The sequence below is a fragment of the Schistocerca piceifrons genome, chromosome 7 (genome assembly GCF_021461385.2).
Source record: "Schistocerca piceifrons isolate TAMUIC-IGC-003096 chromosome 7, iqSchPice1.1, whole genome shotgun sequence".
NCBI classification, from domain to species: domain Eukaryota; kingdom Metazoa; phylum Arthropoda; class Insecta; order Orthoptera; family Acrididae; genus Schistocerca; species Schistocerca piceifrons.
Window position 1 is genome coordinate 209,369,989 of NC_060144.1, and position 21,333 is coordinate 209,391,321.

The following is a 21,333-nucleotide window of genomic DNA, read 5'->3' on the forward strand; positions in this document are numbered from 1 at the left end:
CGCCACATCCTTCGACTGAAACCCTATAAGGATCCTGCAACCCGGGGTAAATTTGAAGCTCCAGCAACAGGGAACAAGTGAAAGGTACCGAAGAACGTAGCGGCAAGAAGTTCTAAGAAGATCACCGCCAGGGCAAACATCAGTCATCGGGAGTTGGAGTATGCATTACCGATGACTTTTTCCCGGACTAGGACGACGTAATACAGAGACGCTGTCCTCTTGAGGAGGGAGCAATGTCGCAGAAGAAGCAGAGTAGCGCAGTCACTGTAATGTAGTGGTTATGATACTCAATTTTTGCATGGATGGTCGTGAGTTTAAAACTCACCTGAACTGAAACATTTTAAATTCTATATTTGGTTTGAGTACATTCTAGAAGTATCCACAAATGGCAAGAATCATTGTACTGGAATGTTCTGTAGCTGTATATATACCGTATGTGTTCTGGCCGGAAGCAGATCACTCCACACTCTTGTATGTGCAGGTGCTGAATAAATCTTCGTTAAGTGAAGTTGGTGTTCGTCATTCATCTAATTACACCTTCCTCTATGTGACAATATTCTTCTTGAAGTCTGAGGGTATTTCGCCTGTCTTGTACATCTTGCTCACCAGATGGTAGAGTTTTGTCATGGTTGGCTCTCCCAAATCTATCAGTAGTTCTGATGGAATATTGTCCAGTCCCGGGGCCTTGTTTCAACTTAGGTCTTTCAGTGCTCTGTCAAACTCTTCACGCAGTATCATATCTTTCATTTCATCTTCATCTACATCCTCATCCATCTCCACAATATTGCCCGCAATTACATCACTCTTGTATAGTCCCTCTATGTACTCCTTCCATCTTTCTCTTTTTCCTTCTTTGCTTAAGTACTGGTTTTCCATCTGAGCTCTTGATATTCATACAAGTGGTTGTCTTTTCTCCGAAGGTCTCTTTAATTTTCCTGTATGCAGTATCTATCTTAGCTGTAGTGATATATGCCTCTACATCCTTACATTTATCCTATAGCCATCCCTGCTTAGCCATTTTGCACTTCCTGTTGATCTCATTTTTGAGACGTTTGTATTCCTTTTTGGCTGCTTCATTTACTGCATTTTTATATTTTCTCCTTTCATCAATGAAATTCAATATCTCTTCTGTTACCCAAGGATTTCTACCAGCCCTTGTCTTTTTGCCTACTTGATCCTCTGCTGCCTTCACTACTTCATCCCTCAAAGTTGCCCAGTCTTCTTCTACTGTATTTCTTTCCCCCATTCTTGTCAATCATTCCCTAATGCTCTTCCTTAAGCTCTCTACAACCTCTGTTTCTTTAAGTTTATCTGGTCCCATCTCCTTAAATTACCACCTTTTTGCAGTTTCTTCAGTTTTAATCTACAGTTCATAACTAATAGATTGTGATCAGAGTCCACATCTGCCCCTGGAAATGTCTTACAATTTAAAACCTGGTTCCTAAATCTCTGTCTTACCATTGTATAATCTATCTGAAACCTCCCAGTGTCTCCAGGCCTCTTCCACGTATACAACCTTCTATCATGATTCTTAAACCAAGTGTTAGCTATGATTAAGTTATGCTCTATGCAGAATTCTACCAGGCGGCTTCCTCTTTCATTCCTTACCCCCATTCCATATTTACTTACTACTGTTTCTTCTCTTCCTTTTCCTACTATCAAATTCCAGTCCCCCATGACTGTTAAATTTTCATCTCCCTTCACTATCTGAATAATTTCTTTTTTCTCCTCATACATTTCTTCGATCTTTTCGTCGCCTGCGGAGCTAGTTGGCATATATACTTGTACTACTGTGGTAGGCGTGGGCTTCGTATCTATCTTAGCTACAATGATGTGTTCACTATGCTGTTCGTAGTAGCTTACCCTTGCTCCTATTTTTTTTATTCATTATTAAACCTACTCCTGCATTACCCCTATTTGATTTTGTATTTATAACCCTGTATTCACCTGACCAGAAGTCTTATTCCTCCAGTCACCAAGTTTCATTAATTCCCACTACATCTAACTTCAACCTATCCATTTCGCTTTTAAAATTTTCTAACCTACCTGCCCGATTAAGGGATCTGACATTCCACGCTCCGATATGCACAATGCCAGTTTTGTTTCTCCTGATAACAATGTCCTCTTGAGTAGTCCCCGCCCAGAGATCCGAATGGGGGACTATTTTACCTCCAGAATATTTTACCCAGGAGGACGCCGTCATCATTTAACCATACAGTAAAGCTGCATGTCCTCGGAGAAAAATTACGGCTGTAGTTTCCCCTTGCTTTCAGCCATTCCCAGTACCAGCACAGCAAGGCTGCTTTGGTTAATGTTACAAGGCCAGATAAGTCAGTCACCCAGACTGTTGCCCTTGCAACTACTGAAAAGGTTGCTGCCCCTCTTCAGGAACCACACATTTGTCTGGGCTCTTAACAGATACCCCTCCATTATGGTTGCATCTACGGTACGGCTATCTGTATCGCTGAAGCATGCAAGCCTCCTCACCAATGTCCATGGTTCATGGGTGGGGTGGGGGAGGATGCTCCTGAGAAAAATTTATATTCTCAAAAAACTGATGCTGATTATTTTTAAGGCAATACTTAGAATGTTTGCTTTATGCCATCATGAAGTAATCCTTGAATGCTTAAATATGTTCACCATATCTAAACTAATGTGAAAATCGACACTAAATGTTCTGTGTGCAACTCAAAGTGTATGCTAAAAAGACACAACTGAATGGCACTATTAGTTATAGTGTCACGTGATAAACTGTTCCTTGCTACAGTGCAGCACACTATCACCTGCATCCACAACACTATAAATTTGATCAGATTTTGACTATCTTTCAAATGTGTCCCATTTCAGGTATAAATGCACAAACCCATGCTATTTATGGTAGTTCTACAGTAACAGCTTGCCCTTTCATGTGGTGATAGAACCAGTGTCTCTACACCAGTGCTCTGTAATGTGTACCACTGTGTTTTTCAAAATTAATTTGCAACAGACTATATTTGAAGAAAGATGATAATTCTTTATGTGTTTCTGTGGTGTATGGCCTTTTACCTTTTATTTCCTATAACTGGTGATTGTGTCCTGCAGTGTGATACAAGCTATCTTCATTGTAACTGTCACAGAAATCTCTAAACTGGTGGAGACATTTTTCAGGTAGGGGAACCTGTTGCTGTAATCTACTCTAAAAATAGGATTTGACTATGCATAGTCCTGCCCCCACCTATACTCGTACTAATCTGCTCCATCAACCTTCCTTTCCAGTCCTGATGAGATCTTTACCATAACTAATGCAACTCCATCTTCCAATGTTCTGAAATGGACAGGCACCAGTGCAGTGTGCAGCTGATAAGCAGTCATTGGTGCCATTTGCAACTCCAAGTTAACTCACCATACAACACTGCCATAGTGAGGGCAGTATGTGCCACCCATCAATCAGCTGCTTGTAAGAGACTGATTTTTCTCATTTTTATTTGTAGTCAACATAGTCCCTGTTTTGTTAACCATAAAGACGCTGTTGAGAATAAAATCAAGCAGTGAGCATCTATTGATTCTTTTGAAGTTGACACCTAACATCTTACAGACAACATAGTGCTGAGAGAGAGAGAGAGAGAGAGAGAGAGAGAGAAGCACACTCGATTGACTATGTGCTACAGCATTACATTGAAGTTTTGTTCTGTGTTAATATGGTGTAATATGGTGCACTGAAACTTCAGTGACAATGTGTATACAAGGGGTTTCAAAATGCTATTTTAAAAATTTGGGATGAGTTTCCTTACAGCAAAACAAGAAAAAAGTCCAGTAAACATGTGTTCTAAAATGCGTACCTTAAGAGCTATGAGCACTTGTGCAGTGGAAGAGATGTGTTTCGCTGAAATGAAGATGAAAAGTGCTTGTAACTCTTAAGGTATGCATTTTAGGCCTCATGTTTACTGGACTTTTTTTTGTTTTGGTCCATACTACCTCCTCCCAAAATATGGAAATCAAAGAGCTTGCAGTAAAAGAACTGTGGTACAGTATTGAAGATGAACAAGTGATCATAGCTCTTAAGGTTTGCATTTTAGGCCCATGTTTACTGGACATTTCTTTCTTGGTTTGGTGTAAGGAGTCTGACCCCAGATTTTTTAATGTCATTCTGAAACACCATGCATATGGAAACAAGCAAAAACATGTTTATATAAGCGGAGGTGACCCAGATGATTTATGTAATAACAGGTGTAATAAACTGTGCATTCTTGCAAGTTTGCAAAGACTCATGTCAGTAACTTGCTATGACATTGGCTGTTACAACCCACTGTTAACACATACATTATCCAAGTGTTGTTTGCCTTAAATCATCACAAAGGAACTTCTGTAGAGCTTGTAAGCCATGGAGAGAAAACAGACAAGCGGAAACTTTGATTTGCCCTGTGATGCGCTCAGGTGGGTGAATAAGAAATGCATTTCCCACGAAAAGAAACCATTTGGGCTTAAACATTGATATCACAACATGACATATGACAACAACAAAGAAGTTAGAGGCCTTTGGAATGTGGATTTATCGCAGAATGCTTAAAATAGCGTTGACTGCAAGAATAACCAGCACTGAAGTACTGGAACAAAAGAACAAGAAGTGAGAAATGTTGACAGTGCTTGAAATAAGAAAAACTGCATGTCTAGGACATATAGTATGGAACACCAAATATATGCTTCTGCAGTTAATAATAGAAGGGAAGATTGAACAAAAAAGAAGACAAGGGCGGAGAAGAACATTTTGGTTGGACAGTATAAAGCAGTGGGCAGGACTACGAAGTGTGGACCAGCTATTACATACTGCGGTTCACAGAAGAAAGATGCAACATCTGGTCATCAACATTCATTAATGGATAAGCAGCAGAAGAAGATTGATATCAAGCATCCAGCCTCAACTTGTAATTAATAATACATATGGTGCATACTCTGTCGAGTCTAAACTAATTTCGTCTTTTTACCAAAATCTGTTTACATAAAATTATTATTTGATCAGACTGCATTTAATGAATGCCATTGTTTGGCTGCAATGTAAGAGCTGTCTTATTTGTCCTGTCAGTGTAACTGTATCAAGTTATACATAATTGCAGAAAAGAGCACCCATTTAATTATTCAGCCAACCAGTAATTTTTGTCCTGCATTGTATATTGGCCAGCCACTACTTGGTTACCAAAGAGAATTGCCACAGGCAAACTGTCTTCACATGCGACACCCAGTATCTTTTTGCTAAGTATGCTGTGGAATGTGACATTAGAGACATTAGCACTTGTATTGAATGGATCCCTCCATTCAGCACCAATGTTACCAGTGTCCAGATATTAGAATTGACTCTACTTTGTGTAGTTTGCTTATGCTATCTCCCAGATCATACTCTTTGCTAACCTCACTTTCCTTTTTCCTTGCTTTCTCCATTTCTTCCACAGTGTTGTTTCACCCACTTACAATTTATAATTCTGTATTGTCTTTTCCTCTCCTGTAGAGTGCACCATCTTCCTAAAAGTTCTTTTTACTATTGTATTTCGTCTAATTTATATTTTCTTTTTTCCATTTGACCATCAGCCTTATTTCTACCTTGCTGTATCTCTCACTTCTGTTTGTGCCCTTCCTCCAATTGATGATTTCTTTACTACCAGCAGTTCTTTATTGGTGACTTTCTGGAATTTCAGACTGTGCTATTACTCCGTTGTTACTTCCAAACCATTTCTGCTATATAGTTTCTTCTAAATCAATATTTCAAACAAGATTTTCTTTCTTCAGCAGCTGTAGATACTTACACTGAAATGACAAGTCATGGGACAGCAATATTCATTTATAGAGATGGCAGTAGTATCCTGTACACAAGGTGTAAAAGGACAATGCATTGGAGGAGCTGTTATTTATACTCAGGTGATTTACTTGAAAAAGTTTCGGATGTGATCATGCAGAATGGTATTTGCGGCTAGAGGCATGGGAGATTCCATTTTGGAAATTGTTAGAGAATTCAATATCCGAGATTCACAGTGTCAAGAGCGTGCTCTGAGAATATCAAATTTTAGGCATTACCTCTCACCATGGACAACATTGTAGTCAACGACCATTACTTAACGACCAAGAGCAGCAGCATTTGCATAGAGTTGTCAGTGCTAGTAGATGAGCAACACTGCTTGTAATAACTGCAGAAATCAAAGTGGGATGTACGATGAATGTATCCATTAGGACAGTGCAGCGAAATTTGGCGTTAATGGGCTATGACAGCAAACGAACAACACAAGTGCCTTTGCTAACAGCGCAACATCACCTGCAGCGCCTCTCCTCAGCTCATAACAATTTGACTTGGACCCTAGTTGACTGGAAAACTGTGGCCTGGCCACATGAGTTCCAATTTCAATTGGTAAGAGCTGATGGCACAGTTAGTGTGGCACAGACCACATGAAGCCATGTACCCAAGTTGGAAACAAGGCACTGTGGGAGCTGTTGCTGGCTCCATAATGGTGTGGGCTGTGTTTATGTGGAATGACTGGGTCCTCTGTTCCAACTGAACCAATCATTGACTGGAAATGGGTGTGTTCGGCTACTTGCAGACCATTTGCAACCATTCATGGACTTCATTTTTGTAGGCGAGAATGTCCAATGCCACTGGACCACAGTTGTTCGTGACTGGTTTTAACAACATTCTGGTCAATTTGAGCAAATGATTTGCCCAATCAGATCACATGACATCAATCCCATTGAATATTTATGGGACACAATTGACAGGTCAGTTCACGCACCAGCAACACTTTCGGTATTATGGACGGCTGTAGGGGCAGCTTGGCTTAGTATTTCTGCAGGGAATTTCCAACAACTTGTTGCGTCAATGCCATGTTGAACTGCTGCACAACACTGTTCAAAAGTATTTCCAACATGATATAAGGAGGTATTCCATGACTTTTGTCACTACAGTGTATTGCTGCATTCATTTCTTGTTTGCATATATTTTTTCTTTCTCCCTATGAAAGCATTTTGAAAATATAAAAGCCAGAGTACCAATCATATTTCAGAGTTTGTGTGTTTTTCGATCTTGTTTGTGTTCATCCTGCTGCAGTGGGGAGTAAGGGGGCATTTGTTCTCTGTCACAAGCACTGTAAATATTAAGTTCCTACTTTCATTTTGAATATTTTTTTAAAGTTTGTCGATAGTTTTTAAGGTGAAAATTGAAGCTCTTATATAAAGTACTGTTGAAGAGTTTCATAAAGTAGTCATAACAATAATCTTTGTATATTTATTTATAGGTTCTGTCATTTATGGTCGACCAGGTGCCTCTTTGTACAAGTGAGGCAATAACATGGGTAGTGGAACAACTAGCACCACTGTTGAAGTCTGTTCCAAGCTGCCTACCTCTCTTACAGCCTCTAATTCTGACTGCCACTCGTACACACTACCTTCCACTAGTTCATATTGTGCATTTGCTTCAGGTATGTGCTCTATATTGCTTGAATCATGAGGATGTCTATTCAATTTATTTATTTATTTATTTTTCTTATTGGCGATATTTTGGAGGTCCATACTTGTTAAACTTGTGGGTTTTCTATAATTACATTTTATGCTTGTGTAGGAGATGATGTACATTTAACAGTATAATGTTACAAGGGCAACATATTTGACCCCGACTGATGGCCCAAGCAGTCTGGTCCCTTCAATCCCACAAACCAAAACATATTTGACCCATGTCCCTTAACTATCTTGTATTTATCTACATTTCTTGTATAATTGTAACAACCCTACTCTGATTATATTGTCATTACAAAAAATGCTAATAATGTTCAAAATTTCAAGTTTTTTAATTGCAACGGCTCCTAGTAGTTAATAAATATTATTTTCAATATAAATGTTGTAGAACAGGTAGTGCTATATTTGTTGCTGGTGGTATACTGACACCTAAATTTTATAGTTTAGAGTTACTAACTTCTTCTCATAATAAGCATTCATGCTCCATATTTTGGTTACTTCTCTGATTTATTCACAGAATAACTTCTGGATGTATTATTATTACTAGAGAATAATGCTTTTACTTTCACAGCATTCTCCAAACTTTTACAACTCCACATGACTGACTGCTTGCACAGCATACTAGTTTGGTGAGCAACATGTACTGCACTGTTTGGCAGACACAACCACCAAACAGTGAGCATGAGTACAAGGGCTATTCAGAAAGTAGGGCACGTGTTGGCATTAAAAAAAAAAAAAAAAAAAAAAAAACGAAGTACAAGAAATACATCTGAAAGAGCGACTGACATACTACTTTCCCACATAGTCACCAAACACATTGAGGCAGTTATCATACCAGTGGACAAGCTTTGAAAGACCTTCATCATAAAATTCCGCCACCTGAGACTTCAGCCAGTGAGTCACGTCGGTCTGGAGTTCATCATCAAAGTGCTGTGTTGCAAACCAGTTCTTCATCTTCGGAAACAAGTGGAAGTCACTTGGTGCAAGATTGGGGCTGTAGGGCGGATGAGGGAAAATTTCCCATTTGAATGAATTAAGGAGCTCTTTAGTGCAGTTGACCATGTGAAGTCGAGCATTGTCGTGCAAAAACAAAATTTTGGACATCAGTTTTCCTCAGTGTTTGTTTCGAGCTGCTCGTCTAAGGCTGTGCAAACTGTGACAGTACCGGGCAGAATTTATGGCTGCTCCACGTTCGAGAAAATCAATAAGCAGCACACCTTACCTATCCCAAAACACTGTCACCATCAACTTCCTTGCTGACAACATTTTCTTGATTTTTGTAGGGACTTTGTGTGCCCCCACTCCATGGACTGTAATTTTGTCTCACAGTTGACATGTTTCACCGAAGTCTCATCACCAGTCACAATTCAGTTCAGTAATGAATCACCATGTTTATGGTAGTCCTCTATAAATGTCAACGTTGCCCCCATTCGCTGTTCTTTATGGTGCTCTGTAAGCAATTTGGGCACCCATTGTACACAAAATTTGTGGTAGACTAGCTTTTGAGTGACAATTTCAAACAACAAAGTCAGTGAAACTTGTGGAAAAGAAAGCAAAAGCTCCATTATTGAGTGGCGACGGTTCTCACAAATCATTTCATCAACTTCAGCAACAAGATCGTCAGTCACAGTGCTCGGGCATCCATTCTTCTCTTCATCATGAACGTTGGTTCGGCCTTTTTTAAACTGAATGCACCATTTCAGGATGGAACATTCACTCATTACATTGTTTCCATACACTTTGCATAGTTCACGATAAATTTCTATAGGTTTTAGATTTTTTGGCAACAATAACCGTATAACATACCGCACCTCACAACTGGTGGGATTTTCGATTGCAGCGCACGTTTCAAATTCGATTATATATTAAAAAAAAAAAAAGGGGGGGGGGGGGGGCAGACGCACAGAGATGTTCCCACTGTCGCAGATGGATGCCGACTGAGCTGCCGAGCATGCACTTATCAAAATATACGTGATCGGCGTGTGTCTAGCGGCGTCAGACGGAAATGTTCCCTAATTTCTGAATGGTCCTCGTGTATGCATTATTAACAATAACATTTTCATTTAGTTATGTTTACAAATAGTCATTACCATGTTATCTTATCAGTCCATGACATGTGTGACAAAATATTGTAGTAAAATTTAATAAATTTGCATTCCTTTAAATCAAAAGTTATTTTAAACAGTGAGTGCTACAAAATGTTAGTTTTAAATGTGACTAAATTATAATTTCAGTTCCCTCCTGTTGTAGTGTTTCTTATGACAATTCATATTATTTATAGAAAAAACTTCATTTCAGTTTGTATCGTAGATGATAAATGTGACATACGGTTACAATACAAATATTTTACACTTCATTATATAGAGATTCATTGTAGATACCATTAAAATAATTTATTATATAGTTCTTAACATCATTAAGAATAATAATAAATGCAGAATAACCACATAATTATATACAAAATTGAATTGAGTGGGATTAGATCATTTACTAAACAAATGTATTGCGTACTGCAATAGCTCAACCTCGCTCTATTACATTACTCTTGTTAATGCAGGAAGACAAACACAGTGGTCTTAGTCTGTTGTTGTCTGCACCAAAACTGAGATTATTGTGCAGATTGCATCACATAGGACACAATAAAAACTGCACTGTGTTGTTACATAAGTTTTATGTGTTCAGAAAGTTGTAATACAATTCATCACAAATATCTGGTGTAAGGAGAATCATCTCTTGCCCTACTATCTTTTGAAACCAGATTTGCAGGTTTCTAATAATAAAGGTTCTTCATGTAGCTCCACAAGAAAATATTTAAGGAAGCCAAATATTGGGATCTTGGTGACCAAGCTTGTGGTCCATCTTTACATAGCCATCTTTCTCCAAACATTGCCTCGAGATTACCATAGCTGGAGGACTGCAGAAAGTGCACACATTTCTTTATGAATATTCAGTGTTGTATCTTCCAAGAACTCTACTAGTATTTGTTGTGACTCACCGATCATTCAAAGTGCCGCCACGCAATTACGTGCGTCCTCTACATGCGGCGCTGTCTGCCAGCCATGCAGCAGCCACGCCGCCTAAGCGGCCAGCCAGCCAGCGGCCTCTAGACTTGGACTCAGTACTCATTCGAATGTTACCGTGTTCACATGTCTTGCTTTATCAACTTGCTCAGTGACTCATATGTGTTGTGTCGTTTTGAAATATATGGGTTTGACTTGATGTTATAACAGTATTTTTTGAAGAAAAATGATGTATCTCTGATCTGGAAGATGGGGAGGAAGGATGCAGCACTGTCTCCCAGGCCACTTGGATTAATTATAAGTTTCAATGCATTACCTTGCAACAAGAACGAATAGGCTTTGAATGTAGACCACATTCAATTCATATATTGCTCATTGAATGTTCCCACAGGGATAAATCACAGACAGAATAACGGAGCTACCACAGGCCAACCATGAGGAAGGACAAGCATGGAGATAAATGCCCGCCTCTGACCCGTAAGCAGTTGGTCATTGGCACATCTGATGATGCTCACTTTCAAAAATATTGCAGTTGTTGCGCAGATAAGTCCAGCTTTTTGGATGACAGAAAAATTATCATTAGCTCCAGGAAAAACTAAAGCATGACATGTTCACTTTCCTTTCTCCATGACGATTAACATCCTGTCTAGGTTTTCGCCAAAAACCATCATCTGAAGGCAACAAATAGATGCTGCTTTGAAATATCACAAAGCATTAGCAAAGCCTTCCACGTAATACCTGAGAGCCTCATCAATATTTATTACATTAGGCAGTATATTTAAGTGCTTTCTGTGGTGTAACCTAAATTATTTTTCTGTTTCTAATTATTAAAAGAAGTTAATATCATGAAGGGAGGATTGCTCCAATTAAGGTCCAGATCTTTGATTGGTATATTTTGAGTTGCATCTTTATTAAAATACAATTTATCAGTCATAATATACAAAATTATACATCTGTCTTGTTATTTTTGTATACTTTTTGAGTAAATAGTATATTTTCTTTCAATTTTTCTGTCTTCATTGAACTTTTATTTGGTGTTTAAGTGGAATTTAATGGTGCTTCCCCACATTTCTTAACAAATTTCAAAGACTGATATCTTCAGTGACACAAGCTAATAAGAGAAAGTAGCATACATTTTAAAGAGCATGTAAATTTTTCTTTTTTTTTTAAAAAAAAAAAGAAAAGAAATGTGTGGCAAAGACTAAACAAATGTCATTTGCAGTCTTATAGGCAGATTTTTTTTCTAGAGCTCGTATGAACGTAACTCATTAAAATAGGCTCAGCAACACTTAAGAGCCACTGAAATGTAAGTGAGCATATTTTGAAGCTTATTTGTAACTTAACAGTGTAGTATTTATGTCATATTGGTATAATCAGTGAAATTTGAAGACCAAATGAAAGATGCTCTTATAATTAAATGAAAAAATTTAACAAAAACAATTAAAATACAACATAATATTTATTTGTACACTTAACATATTGGAGGTCACTGGTGTTTTCATCCCAAAGTTTTATATACCAGTATCCAGAAGCTGTAAACTTTGTGCAGCAAGTACTACCCTAATTGACGGTCTCTTCATTTGGTTTCGTTCTTTCTGAAGATATGAAAAGAATTCCAGATTATTGTTCTTTAATTGATGCCAGTGTGTTTGACAGAGAAGAAGACATTTTATCTATGAATCCAGTAACAATTCATACAGGTTAAAAGACAGTCTAGATTGCAATAATATTTTATTAGTGGCCAGTTTTGACTTCATGTAGAAGTTAGCTTCAGAAAATGAAGACTATCTGGCTGCTACTGGTGGCTTCTTGGATGCTCACGTGGCAGCATGATCGTAAACTGGGCAGTTTATGATCGTATTGCCACGTGAGCGTCCGAGAGCTGCCAGCAGCAGCCTAATAGTACTCATTTTCTCATGATGGCTTCTGTATGAAGTTGAAATCAGTAATTAGTAAATTATTATTGTGAACTAGACCATTGTTTTAACATAGTTGTGTTGGGTGGTTGACAGGCACATAAACAAGCCAAAATGATAAGCTTTTGGATGACATTCTTATTCAGAATTAAAACAAAAACAAACACACACACACACACACACACTCACACACACACACGTGCCTACCATTGTCCCAACTGGCTATATTGTACTGGTGTTATGACTTGACTGAGATGAGGGGTTGCATTGGGTGGAGTTGGTGTGAGTAGAAAAGAGGAGGGGGGGGGGGAGGTGAATGGTGGCTGATGGCAGAGAGGGAGAGACAGCAAGGGTATGGAGTTGGAATGGTTACCAGTGAGCTCACCCTGCTACAAGCAGGGAAAGTTTTTTGTGTCACACAATGAAGTGGAGGAGTGGATTTGAAGGTTCGGAGGAGGATCGGAAGAGAGGTAGAGAGAGATTGTGAAGAGGAGAGTATGAGTGTAGAATGAGTGAAAACAGGGATGGAGAGGTTGGGGTTTTTTGGCCAAAGGAGAGTTAATGAACATATTCAGGCAGTTTACACTGAGTTGATAAATGTCATGCCATAGCGATATTCACATATAAGGTAGCAGTAGTATCCCATATGCTAGGTACAAAAGGGCAGTGCCTTGGCGGAGCTTTAGTTTGTACTCAGGTTATTCATTTGAAAAGGTTTCCAATGTGAGTATGGCCATACGAGGCCATACGATGGGAATTAAGACTTAGAATGCAGAATGGTAGTTGGAGCTAGATGCATGGGAGATTCCATTTCATAAATCATTAAAAAATTCAATATTCTGAGAACTACAGTGTCAAGAATGCAATTTCAGGCTTTATCTCTCACCGTGGACAACACAGTGGTCAATGGCCTTCACTTAATGATTGAGAGCAGCGATGTTTGTTTAGAGTTGTCAGTGCTAACAGACAAGCAACATTGCGTGAAATAATCACAGAAATCAGTGTGAGACATATGCTGAATGCTGGATGACGAATGTATCTGTTGGGATAGTGTGGTGAAATTTGGTGTTAATAGGCAATGGCAGCAGACAACCAACACGAGTGCCTTTGCCAACAGAAAGACATTGCTTGCAGTGTCTCTCTTGGACTCGTGACAGTATCGCTTGAAACCTAGGTGACTGGAAAACTGTGGCCTGGTCAGATGAGTTCAGATTTCAGTTAGTAAGAGCTGATGGTAGAATTCAAGCGTGGCACAGACTGCATAAAGCCATGGACCCACATTGTCAACAGGGCACTGTGCAAGCTTATGGTGACACCCTAATGTGTGGGTTGTGTGTACATGGAATGGAGTGGGTCCTCTGGTCCAGCTGAACCAATCGCTGATTGGATATGGTTATGTTCGGCTACTTGGAAACCATTTGCAGCCATTCATGGACTTCACCTACTCTAACAACTGTGGGTTTTTATGGTTGACACAGTTGTTTGCACTTGGGTTGAAGAAAATTCAAGACAATTAGAGTGAACAATTTGGCAACCAATATTGCTTGAGATGAATCCCACTGAACATTTATGGGCTGCAGAAGCATGACCCACTTTTTCAGCAGGGGCTTCCAATGACGTGTTGAGTCCATTTCACATTGAGTTACTGCACTACGCTTGATGAAAGGTGGTCAGACACAATATTAGGAGGTATCCCATGACTTTTGCCACCTCAGTGTATTTTTTCTCCAGTTATATACTTACCTAGCTATGTTGCTTATGTCTGTGGTCAGTTTCTGACAACTAAGCAGTTGTGCTCCTTATGACATAAGTGTGTCTACTACAATGTAATCTTTGAGTTTCTGAAACCAAGTACTGCTTTGATAATAAGTTGTCACAAAAATAAGATGTTTGCTGAGCAAGGAAAACACAAAAATAGATCACACATGCTTATCACTTTTCTAAATAATGTCAACTGTTTGTTTATTGAAGTTGGCTAGAAACACTCATACTGATTATCTACAAAATATCAAATTTGAACTGAGCATATGATATCTGGTGGGCAATGTACTACCCACAGTCAAACTATCCTGGCAAATATTTATCTTTTCCTAAACGCCACTGATCAGCAGTTGTTTTATGTATGCGTTTAAATGTGACTGCCCTGCACTTGTTATTGGGATAGGCAGAACTAGGCTACACAGTTCCTGCAATCAGTAGTTCATTAATGTGCAGTTTTATGAAGGAAGAAGAGTTTAATGCCCACTAAACATCAGGGTCTTGTTTGGAGCACAGGATGGAGCTGGAAAAATGTGGGAAGGAAATTTACTGTTTCCTTATCAAAGAAACCAACCCATTATGTGAATTAAGTGGCACATGTTATGTAGTAAGCAGTAATTCATATATTTTTAAAACCAGTGAGAAAGTAACCATAAGACACAATAATAGTGAGGGAGAAATGTAGAAAATAGATACAACAAAAAATTGTGGCTGGCACAAGGTTACAGGATGAAAAGAAACTACATGACAACATTTGTATGACACTAGAAAATACAGGATGAAATATAAACAATAGTATAAGTAAAGATCACCACTCATCATGTGACTACTGTGTTGAACAATAAATTGTCACATAAACAAGAATTGGAACATGGTAGTTCAGCTTACAAACTTGTGTTATTTTTTTTTTTGGAGCATTCAGCAACAAATACACACACACAATAAACTTTTCTGGTGTGTGTATTATTATTTTTGCTACTCCTACAGTCTAACTGGGCAAAGATAGTCATTGTTTTCATTGCTTCATCAATGTGGATATGCAAGGAAAATCATTTGGACACAAGAGGTTGTGGTACAAGAGCAAGATGAAATTTTTTAGCTTGGCATAGGTACAGTATTGGCATCAATCAAATTTTGCTCATATTATGTTGATAAATGTTGCAAAAGAATATAAGTGTCAACTAGATCAGCAGAATAGTTTTGTTTGTTTGAGTTTTGCTGTGAGTGTTTTGTCCAGATGGACAGAATTCTGTTTTGTATAATTCATTGCCAGCAGAAGTTTATTCAGATTTGGTGAAAAAGTGTAAAGAGACCCACTACATCATTTCCACCCTTTAAGAAATAGTGTGAGTCAACATCCTCACAGTTTGGTAGCTGTAAGAGATCTAATCATCAATGAATGGCTTCAGCTGGATATGGCATACCTGAGGAAATTTGTAGACTCTTCTGCCTCGCTGAATGGAGACCATTATCAAGTTTAGAAGCAGAGTTAGATAGTTCTAGTCTAATGTCTCCTGATGGTGACTAATTTATTGTCTAGTGTGTATATTTCAGTGCCCTAAAGGAGTCTGTGTGAGAATAAAGTATGTTCTTTCCTGAAAAACACTATTTCTCCCCAATGGAGTTACAGTAAAACAATTTAGTGAGTGATATTATTTCAGTAGCTTTACAATCTTATATTTATAATCTGTCATAAATAGGTGATAGTCTCAGTAGTTGAGACTATTTGCATCATATTTTCTTGAGAGACATATGCTATTTTTGTAACTCAGGTCAGGACTTATTTCCCCTTTATAACCAGTTTTCTGTGACTCATATTCTCCTGAAAAACTGTCATTACATGCTACTTACAGCATTGGGATTATATACATTGAAGTCTGACATGTGGTAGGTCTAATGGCAGAGTACGATACTGCTCCAGGTCCAAGTGTTTTGGAGCACATCATTCAGCACACATTGTTATACATGGGGTTCCACAGCAGAAGACCTGTGTGAGTTCTCATGTTGACCCAATGACATAGTCAGTCAGGATTTCAGTGAGGAATTGACCATCAAGATTGAATTTTGTATCAGTGGAAATGTGATGTCTGCTTGGAGGAATCACATTTCTTGTTACGTCATGTCAATGATGTTGACTGGATACTCCGTTGTCCAGACCAAAGGCTGTTCCAAACATGCACTGTGTCATGGGCACAGGCCAGTTAGTGCAGTGTTATACTATAAGGGACATTAACAGGGGCTTCCAAGGGACCTGTAGCAGTAATTAGACATCATGTCAGCCGCAGACTGCATGAACATTATTGCAGATCACTTACCCCTCTTCTTGCTTGATGTATTCCCTGACATTGAAGGCATCTACCTAAAGGATAACTGTGTTTGTTACAAGGCCAGAAATTTGCTACAGTGGTTTGAAGAGTGTGATACTACTCACATTGAGGTCTTGGCCACCATATTTGCCTAATTTGAACACAATGGCGCATGTCTGTGATGCTGACAGTTGCCAGCTCCACATCCATAAATCATTAACCCATGATTTACAGGAACTGCATGAGCTGTGCATCGGAATCTGCAGTCATGCACCTCCAAAAACATAAAAAAGGCTTGTGGAATCTGTGCCACATTGAATCACTGCTATATTGTATTCCTAAGGTGCACCAACACACTGTTAAACAAGTGTTCATAATGTTTTGGCTCACCAGTGTATTGATTTATCTTAACCCTGCCCTGGTGTGCCCACCTGAATCCAGGATCCAGTGAGGATATTTTGTTTACTGTCTGAATGACTTGTCCCTTCTAAACATTTTCTTTCTTTGTTGGAGAAGGTAGCTACCAGGTTTGAAGCATAGGATTAGTTCCATTTTTATTTGTGTATGATGCTATATGTTAAGTGTATTATTTTTGCCCATATTTGATTAAAATTTGTAATCGTAAATAATGTTTTAATGCCTGTTCTAAATTTGTAGCGGGACATTGGTGAGACACTGACAAGTAACCAAGATAAGTCACACAGTTTGTCACTACTCTCATTGAATGCGTCTGCAACATGCCTTCCTGTCGCTCATCGTCTTATTGCACTCGACATACTGGCTGACTGCCTTGCTGCAATACCTTCTGCAGTGAATCCTGTGGGTCAGGCAGCAGCTGTTACTGTCCTGCTCCCAGCATCATTTGATGGACCTGAGACACAGCTCAAGAAGATCATTGCATTAGCTAGTGTGCTGCACACTCGTGATGGTATGTGACTGATAATATAGCAACTGATGCCTCATAGGAGGTAGTGTGTGCTTATTACACAAAATGTCAGTGATGAGAACAATAAGTGTATATTTCAGATAGTATAAATACTATTCATGAATGTGTGAAATAAAGATAACCATAGTCAAGTAGAGACATAAGGAGGATTGAAATCCATACTCGGGAATTGGAAGTGTTCTTAATGTGGTAGATACTGTTAGGTTGGTTGGAAATGTCACAAGTGTGACCCCGAAATTCTAACATAGATTTATTCCAGAAAAAGACTAAACAAGCAGAATGGAGAGTGAACTGCACTACTTGCAGATAGCAATGAAGTGAACATCACTTGTACATGAAAGTGTTCCACCTGTAATTCACATCTTCAGACACTGTGGAACGTAAATATATTGCATTACACTGTAATGACAGATCTATCTTAATAAAGAGAAAAGGAATGTGGAAAATATTGTAGGAAGCTAAAGTCTAAAAACTTTCAGCAATGTTGTGGAAGAGAATAGCTATCAATTCCATGGCTTGACAGTGCGGTAAGTGTCAGAACTGAAGGAATAGTGTGGCCAGATGTAAGGCTATACCGTATTGTGACCAACATGGAAGACTGCACTTAAAACTTCGATGCTAACTTTTCATCTCTGGCTGCAGGAAACATCCTCAAAGGTGGAGTGTGCAATCAGACATCGAGGGAGGCACCTCTAAAGGTACTCATGGAGCAACTATTGAAGCGGTATCTGACAGCTTCCATAGCAGTTCACTGGTATAATTTGGATGGAAACAGCTAGAATCCTATGAAAGTGTAAGCCGGCTAACAATAATTTTTCACATACACGAGGGAAGGCACTGAGGGATATTAACACAGTTAGTAACATTATTGTTCTTACCACAGACAGGTAATGCCATCGCTGTGATGAAGAGTGAGGACTATCAGGGAAAGTTCATTGATGTTTTGAGTCTCACCAATTATAACAAATCTTCAGCAGGATCTTACCATGAAGATTTTAAGAATCACAAATCAATTGGTGAAAACGTCCTTCACCTCTGATGACAGAAGCTACTTTGTGAAATGGAAGTGTGCCCACCTGGGGTCTATCAATCACCCAAAGTGCACAAGCAATAGATTCTGTTGCAAACCTATAGTGTGAGTGCTCAAAATCAAACAGCGCATTATAAAAGAGCTCCCACAGCCTGCCTAGAGAGATCACCTTGCAATCTGCACAGACAGTGTAGCAAGCACTGTGCATTTGCACAACAGCCCAATATACAAGGTGTGTTCAAAAAGTAAGGTGACTTTATATTTTTATGAAAAATGTTTATTTAATCATTAATATTCATGTTGTCCCCTTCAAAGTAATCCCCCTAAGATACAATACACTTATGCTAACGCTTCTTCCATTCCTTGAAGCACTTCTCATAAGCACTTTTTGGTGCAGCCTTGAGTACTTCCAGCGATGCAGTTTTTATTCCCTCAGTCATTGAAAATCTTCATCCTTTCATAGGTCTCTTCAGTTTTGGGAACAGGATAAAGGTGCAGGGGCCAAAAACTGGTGAATATGGTGGCTGAGACAGGATTGTTGTGTTATTTCTGGCCATAAAGCCTCTCACAAGCAACACTGAATGAGCAGGTGCATTGTTGTGGTACTAAAGCCGTGAATTGTTTTTCCACAGTTCCAGACATTTTTGGTGTATTACTTCTTGCAAATGGCGCGTAACGTCAAGGTAATGCTCCTTATTGACCGTATGACCTTGAGGCAAAAATTCATGATGCACTGTGCCATGGAGGGGGAGGGGGGGGGGGGGGGAAGCAGTAAGCAAAGCTTTGACATTTGATCTAAATTGGCGTGCCTTTCTTGGTCTTGGCTCTCCGGGATATTTCCATTGGGACGACTGGGCTTTGGTTTCCATGTCATAACCATAAACCCATGTTTCCTCACCACACCAGTTATGATCCTTTTGAGCAAATCAGGATCATCATTGAAATCATTCAAGAGTTCCTGAGTGATGCTCGTGTGACGGTTCTTCTGATTAAAATTGTGGAATTTTGGAACAAACTTCACTTACACACGTCTCATGCCCAAAACACCTGAAAAAATTGCATGACGCCAGCTGGCTGATATGCCAACATCCTCAGCAGTTTCTCTTATAGTAATTCAATGATTTTCCAAAACAATTTTCTTCACAGCTTTGACATTATCATCTGTTGTTGATGTGCTCGGGCGTCCAGAGTGAGGTTCGTCGTTGGCATTTTCTCGGCCGTCTTGGAAGAACTTGTACCAATTGTAAGCATTTTTTTTTACTTAGAGCAGACTAGCGATATGCCACTGTCAACATTTCAAGTGTTTTAGAGCACTTGATTCCATTTTTCACACAAAATTTGATGCAAATTCTTTGCTCAATTTCTTATAATAATCAAAAATTGCTGCGCACACTAAAACGCGTCCAACCTTTATATCTGTCAGAAACAAACAAAGTATGCTGTACATGTGAAACTGTGAACATATGTTCAGGACATGTGTACCAACATAAAAAAAACAGATAATCAAATGTACATTGCCAGTGCAATTTGAAAAGTCACCTTACTTTTTGAACAGCCCTCACAAACCGGCCCACTGAGCCCTCACCCTCACTTATCTTTAGTTGCCTATTGTATGCTCATCTACGAGACTGTGTATGGATGTGTTCTATAGTTATGAGACTTTTTACTGTTCTATACCTTATTCATTGTGGATCTCTTCACATGTGAAAGCAGTGTAAAACTTGCTTGGTGTTGCTTCTGATAACGTGTCAATACAATGTTAAAACAGATTCCTCTGAGGTCTATTGTGAATGCTATAGTGCCTTTCAAACATATTCCCAGTGATGTTGGTGCTTATAATGTTTAGCACAGTGAAAGAAAGATAAAGTGATGAAAAACTTACGAATATGGTAGACAAGGTAATAAATACATACATAAGTTATATTAAAAATTTAGCTCATCTCATTTCAAAATGAAAAAAGATAAATGTGGGCACAAGTGATATTCTTGTCGGTTTTGATGTTGTGTTGTTATTTACCCCGATTCCAGTGAATAAAGCTATTCGTGAATAGCAGATATTTTTCAACTTGATATGGTGTCGTTATTCAGACTTTATTCCATCACAACTTACTTCCAGTACAACAATAATTGTTGTGAACAGATTGATGTGGTGGCTAAGGGCAGTTCTGTTTGTCCATCTGTGGACGATTTTGCTATGGATACTTTTGAATAATGGGCACTCCAGACTGCCAGTAAAAGACCAGATGAGTGGTATTGCTGTTTTGATCATACCTTTGTAGTATGGACACATGCAGAAGAGTTGGATGCTTTCTAGGTACATTTGAATAGTATCAACCAAAAAATCTGATTTACTACAGAGACTGAGAATAATGGGCAATTTAATCTTCTGGATGTGACAGTAAGCAAATGTATGGGCAGGTCATTGGTCCATAAGGTGTATAGAAAAACCATGCACACTGATCATTACCTTCATAAAGAATCTAACCACCACCCTAACCCGCTTCACCTCTGATGATGTCTCCCAAAGCCAGACACAAAATGTTAGAGGAAAGCTTTACATATCAACCACAGCCTGTCAGTCTGGAAGTTTTAAGTGATGTTAATACCGGCCTTGAAAGCCCACATTATATGATCAACATGGAAGAATTCAGAAACCTGTCTTCAGACAACTTCCCAGTGATGTTGGTGCTTATAAAGTTTAGCTTAATGAAACGAAGACAAGTGAAGAAAAGCTGAAGAATATTGTAGACAAGGTAACAAACAAAAATGTTATAGTACTGTAATTACAGTTCCAAACAGTTATCATTTCATTGAATCATCTTATGTAAATATGGAAATTTCCAATGCTATCACCATATATGATTGAGTCTTCATATATATTAAAAATGTA

General features: G+C 38.8%; 1 protein-coding gene across 7 annotated transcripts in view; it reads left to right on the forward strand.

Annotated features, from left to right (window-relative positions):
- The window catches only part of LOC124805234 (AP-5 complex subunit beta-1-like), a 153,441-nt gene that overhangs the window by 48,743 nt on the left and 83,365 nt on the right, over positions 1–21,333 (forward strand). For all 7 annotated transcript variants that reach the window (XR_007017413.1, XR_007017415.1, XR_007017416.1 and 4 more), the window contains exons 7-8: positions 7,251–7,433; positions 17,125–17,395. Coding sequence is in view for 3 of the 7 variants with exons in the window: in XM_047265736.1 (XP_047121692.1) it covers positions 7,251–7,433; positions 17,125–17,395 (454 nt within the window). In the remaining 4 variants the exon portion in view is untranslated. The remainder of the gene's footprint in view (positions 1–7,250; positions 7,434–17,124; positions 17,396–21,333) is intronic.